Source organism: Neohortaea acidophila (assembly GCF_010093505.1).
Source record: "Neohortaea acidophila strain CBS 113389 unplaced genomic scaffold BDY17scaffold_4, whole genome shotgun sequence".
Classification (NCBI taxonomy): Eukaryota; Fungi; Ascomycota; class Dothideomycetes; order Mycosphaerellales; family Teratosphaeriaceae; genus Neohortaea; species Neohortaea acidophila.
Window position 1 is genome coordinate 1,589,618 of NW_022985513.1, and position 26,637 is coordinate 1,616,254.

A 26,637-nucleotide genomic window follows, 5' to 3' on the forward strand; every position below is an offset into this window, starting at 1 on the left:
CGTTGATCATTGCACCGACTCGCTTTGTTCATCTCAAAGACGAAGACGCCTGTAGGCCATCAAACTCTTCAAAGAACGAAATTACGCCCTTTGTTCGATGTTAAGACGTTCCCCTCTAAATACGAGGCCCATCAATCGATGCGATCGCACTCGTGAATCCCAAGCCAACCTATCTTCCTGTCTGGTTACTGTCTGCGCGCTCTCCGGACTTAGTATTCATCCTTGAGCACCACCAATTCGCTGCTGCGAAGGGGGCTGGCCTACTTCGCCCGCCATACATCGGGATAGCTAACATAACTACAGAAAATCGTCCGCACTCGCCCGTCCCGACCAACTTTCGCGGACTCTTTCACTCGACTCCTCAACCGCACGCCACGCAGCCCCCGACAGGCGATGGAGACTATCAAACGCGGTCGTCTGGCGAACCTGCTCCGCGGCAAATTACAATCCAGGCACCGCCTCTGGCGAGTCGTCACGGCTGGTTTGAACAATCCGCAGCGTGAGCAGGCACGCGCTTCTTCCGAGTTGTTGCCATTCGCAACTCCCCCCGAGGGTGTTGACGAGGCCTCCATCGAGATGTTTTACGACCACGCCGGTGAGCTCGCGCGCTTCTCCTGGCGAAAGACAAGCACGTCCAAAAGGCGCAAAGTACGAACGCCGCCTCATCCCACAGCGATGTTTGAACTTGACGACTCTGCCCTCGTTCAAGTGTCATCAATAACGCCAAGGCAATGGGAACTCGAGTACAAACTTGTCAAGAACTTGACCCCTGGTAATCAGGGCTGCGTCGACATCTATCAGGGAGCGAAGAGTAGCACTCTCTACGCGGTGAAGAAGATCGATGTGTGTGATAACACAGTCCCGGACGAAGTGCAGCTGATGAAGGACTACCTCAAGCCTCACCCCAACATTATCCAACATTTCGGTATTTATTACGATGCCGACGGGCCCACTTGCAACATCATCATGGAGTACTGCTCTGGTGGAGATCTACATGACTTTGCTGATCACTGGCTGTACACCAGGGCCCAAAACATCCCGGAGATGTTCCTTCTCCATTTCATTGCATCGATGGGAGAGGCATTGGGCTATCTACATCTCGGACTCCGTCACCGCCCAGCGGAAGATGGGGTGAACATGCCAACCGTCATACAAGAGGAGGATCATCTGCCTCTTCTGCACCGAGACATCAAACTCGACAACATCTTCCTCCGCTGGTCTCGCACCTCGTACGGAATGCCGGAAATTGTCTTGGGCGACTTCGGCGGTGCGAGCCTGGCCTCACGAGCTGTCGGTATGTTTGGAACGCCGGGGTACTTTCCACCTGAAGTGCGCACATACATGCACTCACCCGGAATACCATCGAGTGCCGGGGCGATGTCCACGGCAAGTGACATCTACACTGTCGCCGCATGCCTGTGCTACCTGCTAGTCTGGGGCAGCTACGCCCCAGAGAGGGACATGGTGCCCATTTTCAACTCATCAAGCCTGCGCGGCTGGCCGCTGCTTCTGGATCTCCTGCAGGATTGTCTCAAGAAGGATCCCGAAGACCGACCTGACACCATGACCCTCTTCGATTGGGCTCCTGTCTTGCAGAATCGCATTCAGTTTTTGTACGAGCACAATGTGCGGATGCCAGGGGGCTCATGGCTGCAGCCGAAAGTCGTAGCAGCCACGGTGAGCGTTGATGCAGTCCCCAGACGGTCCTTGGCCATTCCAGAATCGATCTATACGGCGACGACACCGAGCGCGGACGCGTGGGAGTTTGATGATCGCGAAGTGGCCCGCTCCATCTCTACTTTGAAAGGCAGGACAGACCGGCCTGCAATCCAAGCTGTGGGCAAGCAGCCTGCCGTGGAACAGGTGAGAACCCGACCTCCCACCCAGCGGGTCTGGAGCTGGACCTTCAGGGGTCGAGGGGAGCGCGAGATGGCACGCTCCTTCTCGTCCGCAAATCCTACCGACAGTTGGGTAGAGGCCCAGAGAGCCTGGGTAGATCAGCTGCCTCGCTCTCCCTCGACCCCGACGACCCGCAATAACTGGCCAGACAATCAGCCGGGAAACATTGTCCCCATCCAGGCTACGCGAGAGCTTGGATCGACGCACCCTTCCTCTCCTGCAAGGCTAAAACACCTGTGGCTTGGTGGGCTTGGGGTCGTGCCGGCGTTGGCCCCGTCGACACATCCTTCCTCTTCTGCAAGGGTAAACGACCTTTGGCTTCCGGGGCTTGGGATCGTACCGGCGCGGGCCCCGCCTACGCAAGACCATGAACACACGCATCCCTCATCTTCTGCAAATGTGAACGATCTTTGGCTCTCGGGGCTTGGGGTCGTACCGACGCGGGCATCGCCTGAATCGATGCATCCTTCCCCTCCTCCAAAGATGAACGACCTTTGGCTTCCCGGGCTTGGGGTTGTACCGGGGCGGGACTCTGCAAACTCCCGGCCTGGAATTCAACCCTCGAAGCAGCGCTCCTTGTACTCCCCAAAGAACAGCAGAGATGACAAACATGTAGTCCAGGGGGCGAAGGCCTTCGACTTTAGAGTCCTCCCGCTGCGGCCAAGGAGAGTGACGATCCGGAGACCTCCTCCGGCCTCCAGGCGGTCTGATGTCGTCGAACGCATGGCCAGTGTTGTGTCGCGACTTTCTCCAAGACGCAGCCGGCGGGCTGTGCCGGTAAGTCGGGTTTTCGCGGATAGTGATATTGAGTAGAATGCTACGTGCGTGATCCTGGTGTACGGTAAGTCCAGAAAATAGATGGTCGATCTTGGTCTTGTCTTTCTCCCTGTACATAAACATTTTCAATCGCGGTTGTTACGTCTACTCTATCTTCATCTCATCCATTACCAAAGGGATAGTTAAATTTCAACATCGAGTTCAGTCCTCCCACCCAGTGGTCCTCACCATCAGCAGCGCCGCCACTGCGGACAATACTCGGCACTCCACCCGCCCATTCGCGTGAGCCAGGAGCACCAGGAGACCGGACTTCCTCCCCCACCACCCTAACCTCCATGCCTGTCTTGAGGCCCGTCTGTCGTCGAGCACCATCAACGGAGACCTCGATTTCCTTGCCGCGGTTCTCCTCGTCAATGCGCAAGGTGATGGGAGTGTTCGCGGGAAGAACGAGAGGTCGAAAGGAGAGTGATCGGGGACATATGGGTGTCAAGAGGAGAGAGCTGACGAGAGGGTGGACGATGCTCCCACCGCTCGACAGACTGTACGCTGTCGATCCCGTCGGGGTGCTGATGAGAAAGCCGTCTGCGATGGCGGTAGTGAGGGTGCGCTGGTGAGGAGGTGATCCAATGAGGATGGTAATGTGTGCCAGGTGGGGCAGGGATCCACGATGTAGCAGTACTTCGTTCAGAGCGAAAACATCTTCGCCCGGGTTATTGGTGTAGGCAGAGGGAGGCCCATGCGGTAGCCGGGTGCCATTCTCATCAAAGAGCCCCACACGCAGTCGGTTCCTCATCAGAATCCGGGAATTTCGCGTGTGGCCCATAGACTTGCCTTTGATGTTCGACCAAGCCTGCAACGCGCCTGGCCGCAAGGGGTTGGAGGTGTGGTCGGGGTCGTCGGTGCTTTTCGCGTGGAGAGGGCCTGGCGCTCCGGACACGTAGGCCTGACGAAACGCACGCTTGTATTCGCCGACCCGCCATTCGCCCAGAAAACCCAATGTACCCATGCTGAAAGATAGAATGGGAGGTACACTCTGAGCAGTGGCGAAGAGGGATGCAGCGTGGAGGATTGTACCATCGCCGCCAAACGTCGAGGTCAGGTCCACCTTCTCTTGGTATGCAGCATTCTCCTTGCCATTCGCCGCATAGATGGGGAAGTCGAAGTTCCTATGCAGCTCTTCTGCAACATAGGGCTCGAAGATGAGGGAGATGTCGGGATAGGTCGAGCGAATGTGGTGTCCGAACTCCAAGACGGCCTCAAGGGCATCATCGTCATTGTCTTTCCGCACGACCAGAATATTGCGAGGTGGGGAAGGCCATCGTAGCGAGAGTAGGTCGTGATTACTCGTCTCTGTTACTCGTCAGCTTTCAACACGCACTGCTGGCGCACTGTCGCCTCGCTCACCTTTGAACGTGGGCTGAACGCGCTCAGGCAGTTCGGACAGATGACGGATCTCAGTCCTGCGGGAAGATGTGCTGAAGCATCTCGTCGCACAGCCAATGATGCGAGTGCCTTTCCATATGATCATCGTTCCATTGTCATTCTTCCTCGTCACGCATTTCCTACAAGAGCTGTTCTTCAACCACGTTTCCGACAGTAGAGCGCGCGAAGCGTGAGGTCGGACGCGACCCCACTACCAAGTAAATGCGGCGCAAGATCGGTTAGTAATCGGGTAAGCCTTGCCGTAAACTCTAACCAATTCCTCCGTCCGATAGCGAAACGATGACCTCACTGCTGCTGCAGGAACGGTAGATGCCTGCTCGGCTGACAAGATACCGTATTTATTGTCCAGACCGCCTCGATTCAAGGGCGCGCGACCTCGTGCCTGCCACCCGACGTGTGAGGACATGTCTTGAGCCGCCGTCATCCGGCATCACAGAGGCTCAGCACCTGACAACAATCACCTGCAACATCCGCCAGAGCCGACCATGTCGTCCGAGCTGAAACAACGCAAGACCGGCAGCGAACAGAATGGCCCTGTCGCGGCCCCGGAGCCTCGCAAGTTGACCATGGAGGAAGTCGTCGGCCCATCGCAACATGGACCGCCCATGCAACTGTTGCGAATCGTCGCGTTCGGCGTCTACTTCTTGGGCTCCTGCCTCTTCCTTCACGCCGCCCAACTGCTTGCCTGGCCGCTCTATTTCTTCAACAGAGTCGCCTTCTACGACTACATGTCCCTTACTAAATCGTATTTCGGCGTCCTCATCACAACCATGACTCGCCTTTGGAGCCCGACTGTTATTCGAGTCAGCGGCGACAAGAGCATGAAAGGCCTCTTGCACCAGAAAGGGCAGCATGGTATGCTGGAAGTCGACTTCGGCGAGAGGGTCATCCTCATCGCAAACCATCAAATCTATACCGACTGGCTGTATCTCTGGTGGATTGCCTACACCAATTCGCCGCCTACTCACGGACACATCTACATCATTTTAAAGGAAAGCCTACGATACCTCCCAATGATGGGCCCGGCAATGATGTTCTTCAACTTCATCTTCATGTCTCGAAAATGGGCCAAAGACCAAGCTCGTCTTCGCCGCCGAATCCAAAAACTGAATACTAAAGGCGGGCAAACGCCGGACGGCAAACAACACCTCGATCCCATGTGGCTCTTGATCTTCCCCGAAGGCACCAATCTCAGCGCCAACACCCGCAAGGCTTCCGCCCGCTATTCCGCCAAAAGCGGCATTCCCGATATGAAGCACCAAGTTCTGCCTCGCAGTACGGGCCTGCAATGTTGTCTGCAGGGATTGCACACGACGGTCGATTACATCTACGACTGCACCATTGCCTACGAAGGCATTCCTCCCGGCGGCTACGGCCAAGACATCTTCACGCTGCGCAGCGTCTACTTCCAAGGTCGCGCGCCCAAATCAGTGAATATGCATTGGCGACGCTTCGCCGTCAAAGACCTGCCCATCGACGACGCGGATGCCATGGGCGATTGGATCATGCAACGGTGGCGGGAGAAGGATGAGTTGATCGAAGCATTCCATCAAACCGGCAAGTTCCCCGCCGATCTTGAAGCGGTGCAGATCGAGGGCGCGCCGTCGGAGAAGCAGTTCAAGACTGCATACATCAATACACAAGTCATGCCGCGCAACTCTTTTGAGTTCTTGGGGATGTTTGTGCCAGTCATCGCGGCGACGATGGTGGGCAGGATCGGCGTGCGGTTTTTCGATCAATTCCTTGGGACGAAGCCGCTTTTCGGCGGTTGAGTGCACCCTACCAGGATTGCTAGGTCTTGCGTCTCATTACTCGAAGGAGGAACGTGACGTGCATGAAGATACCCGTTAGGTTTTATACTTTTTGTATTGTGGAGTGTCATCAAAAGAAAGGTTCATTGAAGTATTACGAGCGCTTGCAACGCGGCAGAAAGACGGGCTGAGGTTGACAAGACGAGCCTGCATATTCATTCGCCCCCGAGCCTACGCCCAGTCCCCCTTGCACCCCAGTTGTTTCCAGCCATGCCACTGGACCAGCCTCCACCACTCCCTGCCGGCCTCTGTGGAATTCTTTGATTCGCAGCTCCCCCAGCGTTGAAGGCTGTGCCAGCACCTCGTTGAGTGGGCGTCATGCCGGGCCTCGAAAACCAGTTGCGCACTATCTGTGGAGTGACGATATACTTTCGGCCACCTCCATGTTCCGGCCAGACTTGGGTGAGGAAGTGGTATGTGTGAGCGGCGATGAGGCCGGTGCCTTGGACAAAAGCCTCAGAAGGTCCAGCCATGACAAACGTCATTGCGAGCATCACGTATGGCAACCATTTCACTGCGAATGTGACGACAAAATAGCTGACCTGCCGGTTTGGGTTGTCTTGCGCATAGGTGTACGCGAGCGCCAGTGTGAGCGGGGACAGCAGCATCATGCCGCCGAGAAGGACGCCGCCCAATACCTGAACTTCTGTCAGTTTTACCGCAAGATGTGACGGTGGCAGAGTAACAAGCGAGACGCCGAGAAGGAATGTAGGGGCCAAAAACCACCATCAGCCACAAGGATCAAGGCAGACAGTTTTCTCAATGTGGCATCCCACCGTGCCCGCACTCCACAGACAATCTTGAATGATTGCTGCGCAGTGCAGGGGTGATCTTCCTCGTTTCCAGGAACCGTGGCAGTTAGAATAGTTACTGTACGGGCAGATATTACGAGGTGTGCGGAAGGCAAATACAAATGACAGCTTATGAAGGAGATGAAGACTCACCAGGATGACGGCGGCCACAAAGACGAGGTAGACGAAGAAATCACCAGGCTGGGAGAATGCGGCAGACGCCGTTTCGAGGCTGCTTCCGTAGGTGAAGAGGAAGTAGGGATCCATGAGCAGGCCAAATTTCGGTCCAGTCAGGATGAAGCTGGTCACCAATCGCCATACTTGGGGAAATGTGCGAAGTGTGAAGACGTAGTCCTTGAAGAACACGACCATGGCCGGGTTAATCAGTCCCATCCACACGGGGACGGACAGGAGGACAGCCGCCGCTGTGATTGTTCTACGATCAGTATCAGAAGCTGTCGACACTTTGAGAGGGAAGGGCTTGCATACCTTGAGATGGGCGGGGCTGCCCAAAACATATCTGCGGCCGACATGTCGCAGGGAGGTATGATGATCAATCTCGGGCGGTGTATCGGCGTCAGAAGTTGCGAGTGAAGGGATAGTGCGAGGATTGTTTGTGCAGCATGTTTGCAGACGAAGCTCCAGCTGTTCAATTTCGAATGGTGACTAAGACACGTGTGGCGCGTGCGTGTTCCATCAGTGGCGTCGATGCTTGGGCCACAGCCGACGTCGGAGGATTGCCTCAAGACTCATCACATTCTTGAATTTGAAGAATCGGGCAAACTCTTTTGATCTCCTTCACCTCCCCCCCTTCAATAACCATTACAATGGCACCCAAGTAGGTCAATGGAACCAATGCCACGGGATTCAATGTCTAACATTCATCAGGAAAGTTCTTCTGCTTGGAGCAGGTTTCGTGACCCGGCCAACCGCTGTCGAGCTCGACAAGGCTGGTGTTGCGGTGACAGTCGCCTGCCGTACCCTTGAGAGCGCAACGAAGCTTGCACAAGGCCTCAAGCACGCCAATGCCATCTCTCTCAATGCCTCCGACGCCGATGCGCTCGAGAAAGAGATTGCCAAGGTGGATCTCGTCATCTCTCTGATCCCCTACACCTTCCACGCCAAAGTCATCCGGGCGGCCATCAATCAAAAGGTCAACGTCGTCACCACCTCCTACGTCTCGGACGCCATGATGGAAATGGACAAGGAGGCCAAGGCGGCCGGGGTGACGGTGATGAACGAAATTGGCCTGGACCCTGGTATTGACCATCTCTACGCGGTCAAGACCATCTCGGAAGTGCACAAAGAAGGCGGCAAGATTACCGGCTTCTGGTCCTACGTCGGAGGCTTGCCCGCTCCGGAAGATTCGGACAACCCCTTGGGCTACAAGTTCTCGTGGTCTCCTCGCGGCGTGCTTTTGGCGGCGAGAAACACTGCGCACTTCTACGAAGATGGACAGAAGAAGACGATTGAAGGCGAGAAACTCATGAGCAGCGCCAAGCCTTACCTGGTCTACCCTGGCTACGCCTTCGAGGCTTACCCCAACCGCGACAGCACACCTTACCGAGAAAGGTACAACATCCCGGAAGCGCAAACTGTCATTCGAGGCACGCTTCGGTACCAAGGCAACCCGGCCCTGGTCCAGACGTTCCGAGATCTTGGCCTGCTGGATGAGACCGAGATGGACATCCTCAAGACCAAGACCACCTGGAAGGAGGCGTTTGCGAAGATTCTGGGGTCCAGCAGCAGCTCCGAGAAAGATTTGGTTTGGGCCGTGGACTCGAAGAAGAAGTTTGCCAGCACACAAGACAAGGAGCGGATACTAGCAGGGCTTCGTTGGGTCGGGCTGTTCAGCGATGAGCAGATCGATCCCCAAGGCACGCCGCTGGACTGCCTCTGCGCGACGTTGCAGAAGAAGATGGGCTACGAAGACGGCGAGCGCGACTTCATCATGCTACAGCACAAGTTCGCCATCGAGCATGCGGATGGCAAGAAGGAGATGCGGACATCGACTCTGTGCGAGTACGGAGAGCCCATCGGAAGTGGCAAATACAGCTCCATGGCGAAGTTGGTGGGAGTGCCGTGCGCCGTTGCGGTGCTGATGGTGCTGAACGGCGAGATCAAGGACAAGGGCATTCTTGCGCCAGTGACGCCCGAGCTGTCGGAGCCGATTCGGATTAAGCTGAAGGAGCAATACGGCATTGACCTCGTGGAGAAGTCGATTTTCTAGGGGTGATATGGCGAGGTCTCCTGCTGGCAAGCGAGCAGACCGCTGAAGTAGAGCCCCGGGCTGGTAGGTCTAGACTAGAGTTTCAGCAGTCAGGGAGAAGCGCAAAAGAGGTCGCGGCCCTCAAGGCGAGAGCCCCCTCGCTTCGAGGGATGCAAATGGTTAGAGCAAGACGAGCAGATAGCTTCTGGCCAAGCTCATCATTGCAAACCACCCGTCGTATGAGGTTTGAGTGCAGCAGTAAAACGCGAAGGCACGTGATTGGTCGAGCGGGCCGCACGCGCGTGAACACGGGGGTCGCGCGCTCCTTATCGCCCCTCCTCACCCACGCGAGGTTTCAAAAATCATCAAAGTGTTCAACCCTGCGGTCTCCGCGCATATATTCAGCAGCATCCGCACGCCTCCGTCGCCCAAATCCAACCAATTCCCAACCCTCCAAATCCCACCATGCAGAGCCTCCGCACGCTGTCGCTGCCGCGCGCAGCCTCCTCCTCCCTCCGCCGCGCCGCCTTCTCCACCAGCGCCCCGCGCCCACTGGCCAAGATGCAAATCATCGGACGGCTGGCAGACACGCCAGAAGTGTCGCCGACCTCGACGGGACAGGAGATTACGAGGTTTGCGGTGGGCGTGGGCAGTGGACCGCGCGATGAGTCGACGGGCCGCCAGAGTCACGTCAGCTGGTTCCGTGTTGCGAGCTTCATGGAGGATGGGCCGCAGAGGAGACTGTTGCAGGGCTTGCCGAAGGGGTGAGTCTTTCCTAAGGAGCTGGTGATGTGGATGCGCTTGTGTGCGATGGGCGCAACCGTGGATTGGGGAGCATTCTGGGGAACTTTTGGCTAATGGTTTGTGGCAGGACGCAATTGTTCATTGACGCAGAGGCGCGGATGGACACTTATGAAGACAAGGACGGGATCAAGCGCACCCAGTTGAACCTACTCATGCGTACGTGCCGGACATGGATACGGGATGAGAGACGTGTGGACTGACGAAAGTGACAGGCAACTTCGAGACGCTCAGCCGGCCGCAAAGCGCAAGTAACTCGAGCGTGGGGACACAGAGCGATGAGCCGCTTGCCGCAGCAGGTGCCTCGTAGGGAGGAGAGTGGAAGGGGGGTTTGTGAATGCTGTGAAGACGCTGTATACTCTACCTGGGATATCTTAGGCGTTTTGTTCGGGCGCCCGGAGTTTATGGGGGTGATGAGAGAGTCTTGATTGAGCGAATGCAGTGTCGAGGATGAGTGTGGCCGCTGGGAAGCAGGGTAATCTCTCAACTCCATTCTCAATTGACTGCATCTTCAACATGCCTTGCCATGCCCAGCCACGTTACAAGGAAGACACAATGCGTTCATGGAACGCGGAATTGCCAAGCGAATCTCTCGCCAGTGCGGAGTTCATGAGCAGTCGCCATCAAGCAACAGGCAAGACTTGCCAATGCCGGCAGAGCGTAACACGGTTGCACGGTCGGGCAAGACGGACCAATTCTCGCTGGCGAGCGCACCCAAGCGCCACCGGTTAGTAATAGAGGTCGAGTGTGCGGACGGGCTGGGGTTCGCAGGCGCATGTCCGTAGCTTTGCTTGGCGCAAGACATTGGGCAAATTTGTATGCGCGATTTTCGTCGGCATGACGCAGTACTGCTCCCTGGCCGCTCGCCTCCCCCCCATTCGCGTGCTGCTCCTCGAGTCAGGGCATGCAGTGGATGCTTGCCACGAGGATCGGAGGTCAGCACATGGCGGCACACAGCATACAAGCTGAGGGAAGGAATCCGGAAGCACGTCGGAGTCGCGATGAGCACAGTAGGAAGGATGAGTATAGCCAGCGGCCACGAGATGGCGGCCTGCTTCCCCGACTGCCGACCGCGATTTGATTAAAGATCGGCTAGGGCTCGGCGGCGGCAGCAGGGGAGGTTTGAATCAACTGGATTTGCCGTGGTGCTGCACGGTAGCGCGTGCGGAATAGCCTTTGGCCCTTCCTCGCCCGAGCAAATGGCGAAGCCGCTGATTCCAAGCATGGCCCACGATCCCTCTTAATCACCCGCTGCAAACGGTGCGGACTCCGCATCCTCCACCTGCCTTGCCCGGTACTGTCTCCTCCGCTGCTTTTTTACGAGAGATTGGAAAGCGGGACGGTGCCAGCAGCGCATCTTTCCATCCATCCACCCACCGCCCACCTACCCACCGCCTTTCTCTCCTCCCCTTCTCTCCCTGTCTCCCTCCGTCTTCTCCTCCTTCGCCGTACCACCACCATGCCATTCATCCTCAGCCATTTGTTGCTGTAGCCTGCCCACGGCACTGCCCCATTCAGTCATAGCCATCCAGTCAGTTCTCTCGGAAGCGCAGCATCCAGCACATCCGGCTTTGTCAGCTTGCCATCGAAAACCCTCCACCACCACCGCCAATTTCTCGCCACGCTACAACGCCTCAACATCACCCTCACGCACGCCAAGTCCCATCCTATTGACCCTCGTCGCGGCCGACACACTCGTGAAACCGTCTCACTCCCATATCCGCACCGTCGATTCGGTTTTGTTGCGGCGCACTTGAACAGCCCACTCGACTACGGTCGAGGGGAAGCTTCTGCCTTCACCATCTGCTGAGCAACGTCCGCCTTCGAAATGGTGGTCGATACCGCCAGCCCCGCCACCGGCGCGCCTCTAAGTCCCCAGGCCTCCCCCAAAGCCTCTGCCGACGCTTCCGCAACCGCCTCGACCTCTTCCCTTCCCTCTACCACGCGCAACCGCAATGACTCGACTGCGGCGCAGTCCTCGCAAGGCGCATCACAAGACACCCTCGTCACTAAGCCGCCGGCGGACGCGCGACCGTCGCTGCCGCCAAAGAAGCCCACCTTCACCACCCGCCTGACTCGCATGTTTTCCCACCGCGACGCCAACGGCGCCACTCCACATCGAGACCAGTCTGTCCCCGAAAAAGCGGTGGAAGAGGAGGATGAGGAGACCACTCCTGTCAAGGTCAAGGCCGGAAGCCTCTCGGCACAGGTCTCCCGCGCCGACTCCATCCCGTCGTCGTCGAAGAAAGACAAGCGCGAGGATTCGCAGCCGGTCGCGCCCAAGCGCTTCTGGATCGACGAAAGCGGCGAGCACCATCATTTCCTCAAGAGCGCCAAGCGCCAGGAAAAGCTGACGCACATGGTTCGCGATTTCTTGGGTGCGAAGAAAAAGGAGCAGGCCGACGAGCAACAGCTGTCGCTCATGTCCAACTGGGTAGATCAGATCAAAATCGAAAAGGAGCGGCACGCAAAGGAGAAGAACGGGGGCCCCAACGCCACGGCATCGCTGGTGCAAAAATACGGAAAGTGCCAGGAGATAGTAGGCCGCGGCGCTTTCGGTATCGTGCGCATAGCCCACAAGGCCGACCCGAACGACTCAAAGCACGAGCAGCTCTACGCCGTCAAGGAGTTCCGTCGACGCCCACAAGAGGACTCGAAGAAGTACGGCAAGCGCCTCAACTCCGAGTTCTGCATTTCCTCCTCCCTCCGCCACCCCAATGTCATCCACACTCTGGATCTGCTGCAGGACGCCAAGGGCGACTTCTGCGAGGTCATGGAATACTGTGCCGGCGGCGACCTCTACTCCCTCGTCCTTGCCAACGGGAAACTCGAAGTCGCCGAAGCCGACTGCTACTTCCTGCAGCTGATGCGAGGCGTGGAATATATCCACGAAATGGGCGTTGCTCACCGCGACCTCAAGCCCGAGAACCTGCTTCTGACGACCCACGGAGCACTGAAGATTACGGATTTCGGAAACGGCGAATGCTTCCGCATGGCCTGGGAGACCGAGGCGCACATGACCGCCGGCTTGTGCGGCAGCGCGCCGTACATTGCTCCCGAGGAATACACCGACAAGGAGTTCGATCCGCGCGCCGTCGACGTATGGGCATGTGGCGTGATTTACATGGCCATGCGGACTGGGCGGCATCTATGGCGCGTGGCCAAGAAGGACGAAGACGAATTTTACGACAATTATATTCGTGGGCGGAAGAGTGAAGAGGGCTATGCGCCCATTGAGACGTTGCATCGAGTGCGTAGTCCCCTCATTGCTGCTCCCTTTGACGAATATTCCTTTGCTAACACACTCGCATCAGGCTCGGTGTCGAAACGTCATCTACAGCATCCTAGATCCCAACGCCGGCCGCCGCATAAGTGCCCACCAAGTCCTCAATTCCGAATGGGGCAAGGGCATCAAGATGTGCAAGGCGGGCGAGGAAGGGCTGTAACGCGGACGACGACGACAACAACCGATGCATGACGGCCTTCAACTCCCTCCCTCTCATTCTGCACGTTAGCGAAGCGATTGGTCCCCTTTTTCCACGGAACCTGGACACCTTTTTTTTCTTGTCTTGCCAACATTCGTTCAATCAGCGGCGGCGTTCACTTTGGCATAGCGGGATCCAGATGTTGGAGTCTGGACCTTCTCATGACTAGGAATCCTTATTGGGAAAAAGAATGAACAGAGCGCACGAGATCAAGCATGGACCAGGCAAGACTACAGCGACAGCATGTGGATGTGTGCCCTGTACATACATCATCACGAACCTGTACATCTAGTTAGACGCCTGTATTCACGATCGTGAAAGCTGCCGTGGCCTCCCAACATTGTCTTATCTTCTGTCATTCCATTCGGCCTTGTATAAGCATGAAATGGCCCGCCTCGGAATTCATGTGTCACGTGATCGGTGCGATGTCTCTTCAGGTGTGTGACATCAGAAGTCGATGCAGGGTCTCTTTCAGCGTGGCTCTGCACTGATCACGAGGCTGTCATCGTCAAATTGCTGCCTAGATATGTGACCCAAAGGCTGTGCACACCCTTAACCACAACACGTTACATCGCGTGCATACCTCCTCAGCGGTACAGTCATGAACTGGAGACACATAAACCCCTTCTATTCTCCATAAGCTATGTGCAAGGAATGTGAAGCAAAAAGTGCCTCCGAAGAGTGACAGTCCCATCGTCTCATATTCCGCTGGCACAGCCACTACCTCACAACCTAGTCTAAGTCGAAGCCAGCGAGCAAAAATGGGTTGCACCAACTCGAGGTTGGAAGACTACATAGACCAAAAGCCCGCGCGTCCGCACAGAGGTCTGAGGAATTGCTGCTTCTTCTCCGGCCCCTTGCCGTACACTGCTCGTTCTGACCTTCTTCTATGTACATAGGTCGTCTTCACGTCATCGGTCCTGCAAACGGGGCCGCGGGCGGCAATGCGGCTATGATGGGCAACAACGCAGCTATGATGGGAAGCAACGCGGCTATGATGGACAGCAACGCGGCTATGATGGGAGGCATGGCGGGAGCAGCAGGGGCAGCAGCAGGGGCAGGGGCCGGAGGGGGTGGAGGTGGAGGGGGTGGTGGAGGAGGAGGTTGCTAAGCTGGGATTTGCACGAACGACAAATACATTTTCACTTCAATCACCGCATGTATGGCGACGAGTCTCTAGTACAGTGATTCTCACTACTACACGACTTCGAAACTACCTTACCTGTTCGCCCAACGCGGTGTCACGTGATCAAGATAAGGCTCAAGGCTGACGTCCCCCATTGAACTGCTACGAGTACACTCCAGGTCAGAATCGAAAACCCCATGGCCACCTCAGCGTGGCTTTGCGGTCGTCACAAAATGTCGATCGTTGGAGTGCTGCCTGGACTACAGTCCTATAGTCTGAGGCTGTGCGTGGGGTGCCCAGCGCACCAGTGAATTGCGCCACAGCCTTACCGTCATCAAAATAGGTAGCTGCTACAAGACACATTGAACCACCCTGGCCTATAAATCAATTGCATGGACGCAAGAAGGAGAAGGCCTACTACCAAGGAAGTAAGAAAGCCGCTCTCCAATTTCCTCCCTTTCTACTCCATTCCATCTCCTTGAGTCGTCTCTGCAGTCAAAGTACACGAGAAAGAAATGGGCTGCGCCAGCTCGAAAATGGAGGAGGACTTACAGCCTCCGCCTCGGTGCTGCGGAGGCAGGAGAGGTTGCTCTTCTCCTTTATACATCGTCAATCTGCGTCTGACCCTGTTCTCTATAGGTGGTGGCCGTCGCGGGAATCGTTCTCGAGGCCGCTATACCGGCATCGCTGTTGCGGCAGCAGCAGCATCAGCTGTGGGAGGGGGCGGGGGAGGATGTTGAGCTGGGAGATCGCACGAATGACAAGTGCATTCTCGCTTCGATCGCCCTGCGGAGGGCGACGAGACTCTAGTTCCACCACTACAATACAAGTACACAATTGTCTACCTCCCAACGCCGTCGCTGTCGCGTCACACAAAGTCGATGCATCGAGTGGCACACCCATGTAATGCATTCTCCCACCCAGTCTACCTTCCACTGCGCCGTCTCTTCGACTCGTCAAAGGGCGGGGGTCCATCCTCGTGCCTACGTTTCCTAGAGCCAGGCGGCGGAGGTGGCGGGCCTTCGAAGTCCCGCGGAGGTCCTCCTCGTCCACCGTCCCGTCTCTCTTCTTCTCTCCTGCTTCCGCGGAAATCTGGTGGAGGGCCACTGTCCCTGCCTCGCCTCCCGCCATCATCTGGGCCGTCTCGACGAGGCGGACCGCGACGCTCTCCGGGTCGCTCCCAATCAGCCGGCGGCTGTTCAGAGAACGAGCTTGGTGGGCCTCGACGAGACTGCGGCTCCTCGCCCCGCGGCCCTCTCTCCGGATATCGAGAGTCGCGGGGAGGCGGACCGCTGCGATCATCCCGCGCCCTCCAGTCCTCTCCGCGCTCTCGGCTTGGATCGCGACTCCCTCGCGTCCGAGGCAGTCGCTCGTCCTCTCCGCGCCTAGGTCTCGCGGCGACGTCAACTTCGTTGGCTGGACCGCGCCGGGACTGGAAGAGATCGGGTCGGTTGTCGGCCCTGCTTGGCGGCCTGTCTTGCCGGTCTGGTGGGGGCGGTGCACTTCTCCTCGGAGGTGCATCCATCGACGATGCGATCGCAGGTACCGGTGAAGAAACAGCAGCAGTCGAAGGCACGGTACTGTTTGACGGCCTGCTCTGCGCAGCTCCTCTGAAGTTGACACCCTGGCCGTTCTGACCTGGCACATTGGCACCTTGCAGCGTCGCATTGATGCTACTGACTTGACGGCGTTCCGTTCTCTTTGCTCGTTCTGTAGCTGATGCTGGTCCAGATGGCGGCCCGCTGGTTGAGGGCGATGGGCCAGTTGGGGTCCCAGGCAATGGTCGATTGGCTCCGCGGGGTCCAGATGGTGCCATCGTTGGCGCGTTGGACGCAGCGAGATCTGTCTGGATCGGAGGGGGCTGCATATCTAGCTGCCTCAATCGGCTGGGATGCGGCGCAGGTCCGTCTTCGACCGAAGGTGTGGTCGGTAAGGAGTTCGAGGGCGGCTGCCGATCAGAAGGATGGCCTGGCTGACGACGATCTGCCGCCTCTCGCGATCCCCGACCAGCAGCCGGAGGCTCCATGGGGCGGGAAGCTGAGGGAGATGCTGGTGCTAAGTCGTGTGACCTTGCCGTTGCTACTGGTCCCTGATTGGATCGACTTGTGCGTCCACTCGGTCCATTTGGTGGGCGAGGGGCCGACGGGATATCCTGTGGGCCGTTGAGACGACCATTTGTGGACTCCGAAGGGATACCAGGACCGAAATCGCGACTCTGTCTTCCATTGGGACGCCTAGGTCCAGTGGGTGCATGATCGCTTGAAATCTCCCCACGAGCTTGGGGATCTCGCGGCACTTCATTCTGGCTGTCGCTCTGACGATGGCTCGCGCCTCTCAGCTCTGCTTCCCTTCTCGACTCCCTCTCACGGGTGGGATCGTTGTTGATCAATGCCAAGCGAGCCGGGTTTTCATAATGTCGAGAGTCGTCGCGAGTACTTGCGGGCTGCGATCCGCCAGTAGATGGGCGAGAAGGTTGCTGCGCATTTGCACTAGGCGGTCCTGGATTGATCAATGCGGCTCTGCTGGGGTGCTCGAGTGGAGCTGACCCGGCATCAGAAGCTTCGCTTGGACGATCACGAGAATCATAGGGAGGCCGGCTAGCATTGCTCGTCGCCTGCTCCCGTCTGAGATCGGCCCACGAGGCATCGCGGGCATTGCGAGAAGGCTCACGACTATCTCGTCCTGGCCCGCGGCTCGAGGCTGGATGGCCGCCGTGGTAAACATCACGCTCGGGAGTTCGTGGTCTGCTTCGGCCAGGCGAGTGATCTCGTGAAAGTGGACGAACATCATTCGGACGACTTAGCCTGCCGAACGAGTCGTCACGGCCTCCGTATCGGCTTGCATTACGTTCTGGACCGGGCAGTGCGGGTAGAGGCTTGTTGGGTGGTTTGGACGGCAAAGCGTGCGAGCGAGATGCGCCGGACTGCATGCTCGAAGACCGGGATGGCTCAGGACGAATGTATTCTGGTGGAGGAGGCTTGGAGGGAATAGGCGCCGGAGTCGAAGGCTTGGAAGCCGATGCGGCAGGCTCCCTGCGAGGCTCGGAAGAAACGGTATCCTGCGCTGTACTGTCGCCGGTCTTGTTTGTCGACTCTGCTGCTGGAGCTGTCGCTGGCGCCGTATTCAGGCTGCCAGGCTCTTGCACCTTCCCATTTTGTTTCTCGTCCTCAATTTCTCCATCTTCAGCTCCACTCTCCTTTGGAGAGGTCCCATTCGCAAGATTCGAGCCCGGCTTGAACTCTTGCGCTGCGGCGTTCAGTCTTGGAGTTCCAGTACCAGGCTCTGGCGTCTGCGTGTTGGCGCGACCGCCCTCTTTCGCGGTGTCGCTAAGTCTGAAAGCTTGTGGGAACATCCACTTCGGCTTCCTCTTCTCCAACGGGCCCAACAGCGACCGCGCCGCCAGCTTCAAGTCTTGCCTGGTCTCCTCCTTCGAAAGCTCTTCGACAGATTCAACCATGTTGTTCCCCATGAAATTAACTGTGGGGAAGACCTGAGCGATGGCGCGGAGGATGATGATACCGTTGCGGATGTACATGAATTCGCCGGATTTGAAGCATGTCTGCAACGCCGCAGAGAGATGGTTGTGCCAATTAAACAGCAGCCTGCGGTACTCTTCGAACTCCAGCACCAGGTTGGGATCGCCGTTTGCATCGAGTGTCTTCGCAAATCCAGGCAGCTTCTGCTTCTCTCCCAAGGCCTCTCTGTCGTACGTAGCCTTTTCAGCATGCCAGTGATGGAGAAGCTTCAACGTCTCGTTCAAGAAGCGGCCGAAGTGTTGGGCTTCCATTGATGTGCATTGGAAGATCAGAGTCGCGAGCTGCTGTTTCTTGAACAGGTGATTGAGGAAGCGTAGGAGAGAGAACCCCGGAGTTCCATTGTCGTGCAGGATTTTCAGCATCAGGAAGCAGTAATGTGCGTCGAGAGAAGACAGCATGGCTCTAGGCAGGAAGCATTCCTGCAACAAGCCGATGTGTCGAGCTTCACTATCGTCTCGACCCATCGACCGGGAGAACCAGTTATCTTTCTCTTGGCGGCTGATCCGATTCCGAGTCCTCTGATACGACATGATCCGGCTTTTCAACTCGCCGCGGAGCCTTTCTTGAGTCTCAGTCAAAGCGTCTCGTTTTCTCTCTCGCTCCTTCTTTGCAGAAGCGCTAAGGTCAGCGCGATCTGGGTGGAGTTCTTTTGCCTGCGCTCGCAGCTTGTTGATTTCTGTGTCGTAGCTTGCAGTGTGGACCAAGATGTCTTGTAGCGCCAGAGTCCAAAAGCTGACGAAGAATGGAATGCTGACCTTCTCCGCCAGAAGAGGAGCGGCGGACGCAAGCTGCTGAATGATGGGCTGAAGCACCGGGTGCCAAGGCAACTCTTCGCTCCCATGAATAGCCGTTTGTGAGGGGGATCTAGCGTCCACACCTGTCGACTCCGCTATGTCTTTCCTAGGTTCAGCATTGGGAACCACTTCATTCGCGGCCGCTGCATTGTCTTCCATCGGGACGTCGCCGTTCGTCTGCAACTGTCCTTGACTTGCCCGGTGTTTCTTCGCTACAGGCTCTGCCTTCTTGGCACTGTCGAAATCTTGCATACGCTGAGCGATACAGACGCGGCAGATTGTGAAAGCGAGTCCAGGATCCAAGCCAAAGTCGGCAATCAGTCCAACGACATCGGGTACCGCGGCCTCGAAGTCTGCAGGATTCAGGTTCGTCTTCAACACGTCCAGGTACTGAGCAAAGACCAGCTGGATCTTGTCCAGGTTGCTGCCGAGTACTTTCAGAGGCATGAATTTGGACGATTCGTGATAGGGATACATCTGGCGCTCTTGTGCGATGGAGATGAGCGTCTGTCCAATGAGTCCAGGTTCCGACAACGCCCTGATGAGCCGTTGCGCATGAGGCTTGCGTTCATGCCTCTTGTCGGCCAACTGTTGCACAGTCTGCGCTTGTAGATGCTTGCCACCTGCCATTGCGAGTACCTGCGCGTCGTTGAACTCCATGTCGGATCTGATGCCCGCCATCTCACCGAGGAGTTGCTCAAACACCTCGAGATCCGTCGAATTTCCTGCTCGAAGCTCCGAGGCCAGATACTGCAGGACTGGCGAGGGGTTGAGAGCGGCATAGCGGTAGAACAAGGACGCCACAAAGTGTGACAGCGCCTGAAGCCAAGGGCTGGTGAGCATTCCATCGGCCTGCATTCGATCTCGCCCCTGGCCACTCAGCGAGTTGATCAAGCACCAAGTCAGAATATCGTAGGCCAGATGAGAGAAGTAGCGAGTACACTCTACCAGACTGGGAATCATGTTGCTGTAGCTCTCCAGTTGACTGATCATCATCATCATGACATTACCAGGAGATGCGAATGAGACCTTTGCAAGTGCGCGAGCTTGCTTCTTGCCGGATTCATTCGTCACTCGTCGTAGCACATCCTTCACCTCGGCCTTGTTGTGGTCGAAAGCGGCGCGCATGTCGGGAAGGCGAGAGGTCTTGCCCCGATACCACTCGGCATAGATGTTGTACCTCGTGGTCGTCGGGAAGAGTTTGAGCAGCTCATACACCTCCTGAGTCAAGCCGGCGTTATGCTTGCTTAGACTCAGCGCTGGAACGAGCAGTCGCCTCATTAGATCGAGCCAGAGGGCCTGGTTTTGTTCCGAAAAATCCCCTGAAAGACTGTACTTCGCAATTCGGACCAGAGTAGTGAGCAGCTTGGCGTCTTGGCCGATCTTGACTCCTAGATAGCCCAGAAAGGTGTTGCAGAGTAAGACGACGTCTTCGACCGTCTGGCAGCGTGGAATGTTGTCATCCCAATCCGGGTAATAGTGCCTGTATGTCATCCCATCGCTACTCTCAACCGTATCGAGTCCCAGCCATCGAGTCAGTTTCCTATCTGGTCGCGGCTGAGCGAGCAATGTACCATCCGCAGCAGACACGAGGCTTGCAAGCTCGTCTTTGGCCGCTTGTGTATCTTGGAAAGCATTGAGCGGCTTCGCCATTTCCGAAACCTTGCTAAGCATCCGATTGGCAATGCGATGCAAGTATGGTGGGAGCGTGTGATCGACATCCACAAGCCAAGGAAACCGACCAAGAATGTAGAGGGCCTCAGGTATGGCGCCGATGAGAAGAAGAGCTTTGAGGAGCTGGATCTTCTGGTTGGCGGGTGGTGGTAATTCCTCTTTCGCTTCATCCTCCTTCTTATCGGGCCGCGGTGTATTCCCACCACTCTTCTCCTTCTCGCTCCGTAGAGCACGAGCAGCGGCTGTCGGGAGCGTGTCATCCGTTAGAGCTCCAGCCATGGCAAGAGCATTAGCTGCAGCTCCGGGTCGCTCCCTGGCTTCTTTCTCGGCCTTCTCCTTCTCCAACCGTTTCTTCTCATCCGCCATGCCTTCGTCCGCTGGATGCAGATGGGGGTAGAGGTCTCGCAGCGAGATAAACCCGATCTTGATCAGCAGCGCGGCCAGGAAAACCAAGTTTTCCGGAAGTGTATCCTGCGCGTTTCGGGCGGATGATGCATAGAACCGTAGCTTGAAGCCGAGGAGTTGAGCTGCATCGGAGTTGCCTGGAGGCGGAAGCGTGCCAGTCTCGGCCATGAACTTGCGGTTCTCATTGATGCGTTTTCTTCGGTCGGCGTTGATCTCCTTGCCCCTAGCGTCATATTCTGGAGACACTTCCGTGTTCAAGAAGGGTAAGACGTCCTCCAGATTAGTGATGGAGCGCATGCCGAGCTCAAAGAATGCGTCAATGCCAACATCCTTCACGCGATCCCAGAATAGGAGATCTCGCGCGTCTTTCTTTGCCGCAAGACCGATGTCCTCTTTTGCCTTGAAGGTGGCCCTCTCGTCGTCGCTGAGAGCTGCGTCGTTGAAGCTCGGAAGGGCCCAGGAAGGAAATGAGCTAAACCCCTGGTCCCGCCATTTGACATTGTCAAAGACCGCGCTGTCCGGCCACCATGAGCTGCACCTATAGAACTTGATGAAGAAGCCGTACGCTCGCACGAGCAAGTTGGCGCTGATGTCCAGCGTAATGTCGAGCACGCGCCCCACATCGAGATCGAATGAGCCGACCAGCGCAGTGATTCGTTCAAATGCTCGTTCCGCACTGACGCTATGATCGCGGGTGGCCTCGTTGGCGGTGTTGAAGTATTCCGTGATGAGTTTGGCGTAACCTTCGCTTTCCTCTCGTAGGAGATTGAAGTTCGCCTGTCGGTATAGAAGGTTTGTCGTCTTGCGAGTTCGCATCACTGTAAAAGTGCTCCGGACCAACGACAGAGCTTGGAGTAAAGGAATGTCGAGGTCGAGCCGTACCACTTCCGGATCAATGTCCGTAGCAGCGACGAGTGTCAATAGATGCGGGCTCTTGTGATCAGATTCGTCGAGCAGGGAGAGAGTGTTCAGGAAGAGCGATTGCACATCGATGGTGTGCGTAGCGGCATGCTGCGCGATCATCTCGCGAATGAGGACTCCCGCCTCGAAGGCGCTCAGCTTCTCATCCAGGCCGGCGCGAACAAGTTCTTGCACCAGTGTACTCGCTCTGATCTCATCCGCCTCTGCCGAAAGTTGTAATAGACTGTCCTTCCCACTCTCTGCCCATGCCTCCACAACCGGAGCAGTGACGTGCTCGTACCAGTAAGGCGCAGGAGGTTTCTTTGGGCCCTGATTTGCCGGAGGTTGCGGTGTCGCTGAAGTCGCTTGAGAAGGTGTAGCAGCTCTTGAACCATTCACAACTTGATCGATACTCTGCGAGGCAGCACGTGGTAGCTGCGGTGCGGGCGTGGGAGAAGACACGGCAGGACTCTGCGCTGATTGTCTGCTTTGGCGCCGTCCACCCGCGTCGCCTCCTCTTGAATTGCCATGTTGGTTCTCCTGCGCGAGACCCGTGTCCTGCGGTCGGTAAGGCGATGGGCGGCCGGCACCCTCATCTCGCGATGACTGCCTCTCCGGCCGCTTCCTCTTGCTGCCGCCGCCGGGCGCCATCACCGCCGCGATGGTGAGGCCACAAAGAAAGCGGGACCGAGTGAGGCTTTGTGATGGAGCGCATCAACGCCGATTTGTGAAAGATGTCGTAGGAGTAGAGGTGGTGATGCTGTTTTTGCTCGCAGGCTTCCGGCGTTTGCTGCTCGACTGCGGTGTTGCGCGATTCGTAGCTTGGACTAAACGCCGCTTCGATTGTGGGTATTTCCTGTGTCTTCACTGCAAGGATGGGAATCAGTGACTATCTCCTCCCGGCCACGAACGAAGAAAACGATAGGTAGGGATGCGGTGATTTGGAGGTGTGCCTAAGGTCTTTGACGTGTCTTTGTGAAGGGTGGTGGATTGTAGTTGGCGCTAGCGTGAACCTTATTGATGCTGGCTCTCTCCACTGCAGGTGTACAATAAACACCATTGAAGAGCGCAGATTCACAATGGTCGGATTGCACGTTGATACTCCGACCAATAACGCGGTCATATGTATGCTCGCATTCATCACGCGCAGACCGCTATGCTCTATGTACGGTGGCTCTGAGGTCCAGCTCGAGCATCTCTCCCCCATGATCCCATGTAATTCGTTAACCTCATATGCTCAATGGCGACCGCAGTAGCAACTTAAACGACAGAAGCATCGCCACTGATCCGCGTGTTTGCCCCAGAGAGAGAGAGTCCCTCTACGTTCCACGGAAGAGGAACTGCATGTCTTCCGGCGTAAGCTTCTCCATGGACGACTTGTCATTGTTGATGGTGCCGTTGATCATGTTCGCCTTCTTCTCCTGAAGCATGACCATACGCGACTCGACCGAATCTTCGATACACAACCGTGTGATGACACAAGGACGCTTCTGGCCAATGCGGTGGCATCGATCGGCGGATTGCCATTCGGCCTGGTTGATATGACAGTCAGCATCAGAACGAAGGTGAGCGAGTTGGGTGGAATGTGCATACCGCTGGATTCCACCACGGATCCACGATGAAGACGCGAGATGCCTCAGTCAGGTTGAGCGCAACACCACCTGCCTTTAGCGACACGAGGAAGACTTCGACGTCGGTATTTGTCATGAAGTACTCGATACTCTTCTGGCGCTGAATGGGCTGTGCATGGTGTTATCAGTATGCGATTCCAACAGAAGCAGAACACGATAACGACTTACCGACATCGATCCATCAAGCATCACAGTATTGAACCCCGCCCTCCTCAGCCTCCACTCGATCAATTGCAGCATCGAGGTGAATTGAGAGAAGATGATCGACTTGAGAGTCTGCTTTTTCGACCTCAACTTGTACAGATCATAGACCAGCATCTCGATCTTGGTGGACGACGTCCAATTCTCCATCTTGATGCGGTTGACGATCGACGACTTCTTCACATTCTCCTCATCCTGCTCGATCTCGGGCTGGTCGAAATCAATCGCAAGAGGAATGTGGCAGCGCGGACAGTCGGGCGTGCCTCCCGTCTCCTCCACCGACTGGACGTAGTTCTTCACGCAAGAGCGGCAGAAGTCGTGTTTGCACTGTGATCGGATGGCCTCCTCAGCCACCTCGTCGCAGATGTTACACACCAAGACGTTCTGCCCCTCTGCTGCATGCTTCTTGAGAAGAAGGTCGGGGTGATTGGCGACCTGGCGCATTTGCATGATCAGGCCGAAGATGTTGGCGTAGTTGTTGAGCATGACACCACGCGCCACATAAGTGTCGAATTGGCGGGCGGTGTTGGACATGATGCTGGACGAGAAGTCGCGCTCAATCTCCCCAAAGAACTCGTTGTGCACGATGACCTCCTTTGGTGGAAGCTCCATCGAGCTCGTATAGTCGCCCTTCATGCGGCGGAGCATGATACGTGCGGTGATGGAGTGCAGCTTGTCCATGGCTTCCGTACGAACATCTGGATCCTCGGACGTGGTAAGGGGGTTCAGCAACTCTTGGTTGAACACAGAGACGTGCTCGATGCCCGTATGTTTGCAGCTGGTGCATGTATGATCCTCGTCCAGTTTCCAGTGCAGGATGGAGCAGGGGCAGCGCTTGCAGAAGTAGTCGGCAAAAGGGCGCACTTCGAGGAAGCGAAGCAGGGAGAAGAATTCGCCGATGCGGTTTTGTACGGGCGTGCCAGACAGACACCATTTATAGGTACCCTTCAGTGCAAAGCAAGCCTTGGCGACGCCAGTCGTACGCTGCTTGATGCTGTGCGCTTCGTCCAGAATGAGGCGATGGAAGTGGATAGCATGGATGGGTGAATCTTCCTTGATCAAATCCTCTCCTCGGCTCCAGCCTTTGGTCTCCTTTCGGTAGAGTGACTCCAGACTGTTGTACGAGATCATGATGACGTCGTACTGCTTCAGCTCCTTGATGCTCATGCTTTTGACCTTGCTGTTCTGGCCGTGGTAAACGAGCACTTTCAGTCGCCCATCGGTGTAGTCCTGGATCTCAGTCGACCACTGCATGAGAGCGACAGGCGGGACAACCACCAGGGTCGGCTCTTTTTGGGGATAGTCGGACATGATGAGCGAGACAGCCTGGATCGTCTTGCCCATGCCCATCTCGTCTCCGAGCAGACCTCCTCGGTACTTGGTCTTCTCTTGCCTCTGCATCCAGTCGAGACCTTCAAGCTGGAAGGGTTTGAGTCGACGCGAGATGGTGGCTGGCTGCTGCGCAGCGACTGGCTGAATGATGGGTGACTGCGCCAGTTCCTTCCACATCGTCTTGATGGAAGGATGAGCCTTCTCCAGCTTCTTCCGCTCGCGCTCCTTCCTGGTCAAAAGACTATTAGCAATTTTACGGGAAATGCGTCTGGCCATGCGGCGCGCTCCATTGCGGCTGATGTTGCCGTGGCGTGGTCCACGTCCCCGAGATGATGAAGGAGCTTGAGCAGCTGTGGACGTATTGGCGGAGACCAAGCTCAGGTCAGACTCAGCGTCACTAGCACTGGCTGACACCGTGTCCGGGGTTTCTGCCCATCCATCATCGCTGTCCATGTCTACATCATTGTCATCGAGTTCGGAAAGATCTGATGAGTCGCTGGCTTCGAATTTGACCGCAGTCTTGGGAACAACCGCCATCTTGCCGCGCCCTTTCGAGGTGGAGGGAAGCGCGGGCTGCTTGCCTTTGCCAGATGATCCCGCTTGCGCAGCCTGAAAACGTTGGTGGCGCTTGCGAAGCGGTGCTGAATCCGAAGAATCCGAGGTCTCATCCAGCATGAACTTAGACAGGTGGTCTTGGCCAGGGATTGTCGCCTGAGCAGCCTGAAGACGTAGGCGACGCGTGCGAAGCGGTCCTGAATCTGAGGTATCCAGAGACTCGGGCTCACTAAGCGCGCTCTCACTGTCGTCTCCAGAATCATAGGCCGGTCGCAGGGCAAGTTTGGCACGCTTGTTGGGCGTCACATCGCGGGCGTACTCTTCCTCTTGCAGCTTCTTCGCCAACTGCATATCCGCATCTTGTTCATCTTCGCTATCATCGATCGTGATGACGTTCTTCCCAAGCAGGCTGCGTTTGCGCTTGCCGTTCGCCGTGCCTCTGACGGATGTTCCAGGCGTTGTATTGGGAGTGTCTTGATCGGGCGTGTTAGACCTCGTCGTGGGAAGGGAGGAAGGGGTGGAATCGGTCGGAGAGGTAGCGGAGGAGTTCTTCTTCGTGGTTGGAGCACAAGCCATTACTGGGATGGCAACTTCTTTGAGTGTTCGTGTTGATCGGCCGGTAGCATCAACCATGATCTCGTCGTCGGAAGAGCCGTCTACGTCCGATGTGCTGGGAATGGAGGGGCGAGCGAGTTTTGGCCTCCCTCGACCCCTTGGCTTGGATAAGGTGGCGGTATCCACGCTCGAAGGGGTTTCACGGGACGATTTGCCCTTCCTCGTAGTAGCTGCAATGCTGTCAGTAATTGCTCCCAACATGATGGACTGCAGAAGGAAAGGAAGGGAAGAGCAAACAAGGAAGGCGTACGGCGACTGGTGACGGATGGTCTGGCCATGATTAGTCAATGTCTGGCTGTGCAAACATGAAGCATTCAACGCCCGTGTGCATTCAGAGAGCCCGACGTCGACACTGCAGGGCGTGCTTGGTCGTTGCGGAATACACTGAAAGAGTGTCTAGAGAAGAAAGGACTCACCCTTGCGGTCCAAAGGTTGCGACTCGATCGTCGGGTGGCGATCTAGGCGTAAAAATTAAGGTTATGCAAGATCCTGCGCGGTCCGCATGCCGATCAATTTGGGGGACGCGAGGCGAGACGCGCCGGTGAAACGGTGGGGTTCTGAGAGGGTGTCGTCTCGATCAGTCCGAGATGCAAAAGCAGCTCAAGATGGAGACGTTGATTGCTGGATTGCACGCCCTCAGTTTCTTGCTTGA

The 26,637-nt window shown here is 56.6% G+C and overlaps 9 protein-coding genes across 9 annotated transcripts; 5 read left to right on the forward strand and 4 right to left on the reverse strand.

Annotated features, from left to right (window-relative positions):
- The first annotated feature begins 897 nt into the window (after window positions 1-897).
- Window positions 898-2,774, forward strand: BDY17DRAFT_130895 (kinase-like domain-containing protein). The gene has a single exon (XM_033729410.1). The coding sequence runs from the start codon at window positions 967-969 to the stop codon at window positions 2,710-2,712; it is 1,746 nt and encodes a 581-aa protein (XP_033591130.1). The 5' UTR covers window positions 898-966; the 3' UTR covers window positions 2,713-2,774.
- A 62-nt stretch (window positions 2,775-2,836) lies between these two features.
- On the reverse strand, window positions 2,837-4,204 carry BDY17DRAFT_316370 (ATP-NAD kinase-like domain-containing protein; the record flags this gene model as incomplete). The annotated part of the gene is made up of 2 exons (XM_033736008.1): window positions 2,837-4,026; window positions 4,081-4,204. 2 exons carry the CDS (start codon window positions 4,202-4,204, stop codon window positions 2,837-2,839), a joined length of 1,314 nt encoding a protein of 437 aa, XP_033591131.1.
- A 214-nt stretch (window positions 4,205-4,418) lies between these two features.
- Window positions 4,419-5,996, forward strand: BDY17DRAFT_295890 (acyltransferase-domain-containing protein). The gene has a single exon (XM_033733372.1). The coding sequence runs from the start codon at window positions 4,605-4,607 to the stop codon at window positions 5,889-5,891; it is 1,287 nt and encodes a 428-aa protein (XP_033591132.1). The 5' UTR covers window positions 4,419-4,604; the 3' UTR covers window positions 5,892-5,996.
- Window positions 5,997-7,351, reverse strand: BDY17DRAFT_295893 (Der1-like family-domain-containing protein). The gene is made up of 3 exons (XM_033733373.1): window positions 7,211-7,351; window positions 6,875-7,157; window positions 5,997-6,568 (listed from the first exon to the last, which is right to left on the reverse strand). Exons 1-3 carry the CDS (start codon window positions 7,252-7,254, stop codon window positions 6,086-6,088), a joined length of 810 nt encoding a protein of 269 aa, XP_033591133.1. The 5' UTR covers window positions 7,255-7,351; the 3' UTR covers window positions 5,997-6,085.
- Window positions 7,352-7,480: 129 nt separating this feature from the next.
- Window positions 7,481-9,284, forward strand: BDY17DRAFT_295894 (LYS9, Saccharopine dehydrogenase, lysine biosynthesis pathway). The gene is made up of 2 exons (XM_033733374.1): window positions 7,481-7,559; window positions 7,610-9,284. Exons 1-2 carry the CDS (start codon window positions 7,549-7,551, stop codon window positions 8,949-8,951), a joined length of 1,353 nt encoding a protein of 450 aa, XP_033591134.1. The 5' UTR covers window positions 7,481-7,548; the 3' UTR covers window positions 8,952-9,284.
- BDY17DRAFT_131012 (uncharacterized protein) lies at window positions 9,174-10,295 on the forward strand. Its single transcript, XM_033729411.1, has 3 exons — window positions 9,174-9,694; window positions 9,802-9,890; window positions 9,947-10,295. The coding sequence occupies exons 1-3, from the start codon at window positions 9,396-9,398 to the stop codon at window positions 10,039-10,041; spliced, it is 483 nt and encodes a 160-aa protein (XP_033591135.1). The 5' UTR covers window positions 9,174-9,395; the 3' UTR covers window positions 10,042-10,295.
- A 1,516-nt stretch (window positions 10,296-11,811) lies between these two features.
- Window positions 11,812-13,177, forward strand: BDY17DRAFT_249343 (kinase domain-containing protein; the record flags this gene model as incomplete). Its single annotated transcript, XM_033730968.1, has 2 exons — window positions 11,812-12,981; window positions 13,046-13,177. 2 exons carry the CDS (start codon window positions 11,812-11,814, stop codon window positions 13,175-13,177), a joined length of 1,302 nt encoding a protein of 433 aa, XP_033591136.1.
- A 1,927-nt stretch (window positions 13,178-15,104) lies between these two features.
- BDY17DRAFT_295903 (transcription factor/nuclear export subunit protein 2-domain-containing protein) lies at window positions 15,105-22,603 on the reverse strand. The gene has a single exon (XM_033733376.1). The coding sequence runs from the start codon at window positions 22,300-22,302 to the stop codon at window positions 15,268-15,270; it is 7,035 nt and encodes a 2,344-aa protein (XP_033591137.1). The 5' UTR covers window positions 22,303-22,603; the 3' UTR covers window positions 15,105-15,267.
- Window positions 22,604-22,734: 131 nt separating this feature from the next.
- Window positions 22,735-26,258, reverse strand: BDY17DRAFT_295904 (SNF2 family N-terminal domain-containing protein). The gene is made up of 3 exons (XM_033733377.1): window positions 23,451-26,258; window positions 23,245-23,391; window positions 22,735-23,183 (listed from the first exon to the last, which is right to left on the reverse strand). Exons 1-3 carry the CDS (start codon window positions 26,184-26,186, stop codon window positions 22,971-22,973), a joined length of 3,096 nt encoding a protein of 1,031 aa, XP_033591138.1. The 5' UTR covers window positions 26,187-26,258; the 3' UTR covers window positions 22,735-22,970.
- Between the last annotated feature and the right edge of the window lie 379 nt (window positions 26,259-26,637).

Bases quoted from the DNA above. Each gene is read 5' to 3' on its own strand.
- BDY17DRAFT_130895 (XM_033729410.1), top strand. From the start codon at position 967: ATGGAGTACTGCTCTGGTGGAGATCTACATGACTTTGCTGATCACTGG.
- BDY17DRAFT_295890 (XM_033733372.1), top strand. From the start codon at position 4,605: ATGTCGTCCGAGCTGAAACAACGCAAGACCGGCAGCGAACAGAATGGC.
- BDY17DRAFT_295893 (XM_033733373.1), bottom strand. From the start codon at position 7,254: ATGTCGGCCGCAGATATGTTTTGGGCAGCCCCGCCCATCTCAAG. The intron at 7,158-7,210 runs GTATGCAAGCCC...TACTGATCGTAG, and splicing joins GCAGCCCCGCCCATCTCAAG to AACAATCACAGCGGCGGCTG. The intron at 6,569-6,874 runs GTGAGTCTTCAT...ACAGAAGTTCAG, and splicing joins TTGTGGCCGCCGTCATCCTG to GTATTGGGCGGCGTCCTTCT.
- BDY17DRAFT_131012 (XM_033729411.1), top strand. From the start codon at position 9,396: ATGCAGAGCCTCCGCACGCTGTCGCTGCCGCGCGCAGCCTCCTCCTCC. The intron at 9,695-9,801 runs GTGAGTCTTTCC...GGTTTGTGGCAG, and splicing joins TTGCAGGGCTTGCCGAAGGG to GACGCAATTGTTCATTGACG. The intron at 9,891-9,946 runs GTACGTGCCGGA...CGAAAGTGACAG, and splicing joins CCAGTTGAACCTACTCATGC to GCAACTTCGAGACGCTCAGC.
- BDY17DRAFT_295903 (XM_033733376.1), bottom strand. From the start codon at position 22,302: ATGGCGCCCGGCGGCGGCAGCAAGAGGAAGCGGCCGGAGAGGCAGTCA.
- BDY17DRAFT_295904 (XM_033733377.1), bottom strand. From the start codon at position 26,186: ATGTTGGGAGCAATTACTGACAGCATTGCAGCTACTACGAGGAAGGGC. The intron at 23,392-23,450 runs GTAAGTCGTTAT...CACCATGCACAG, and splicing joins TGCTTGATGGATCGATGTCG to CCCATTCAGCGCCAGAAGAG. The intron at 23,184-23,244 runs GTATGCACATTC...CATATCAACCAG, and splicing joins ATCCGTGGTGGAATCCAGCG to GCCGAATGGCAATCCGCCGA.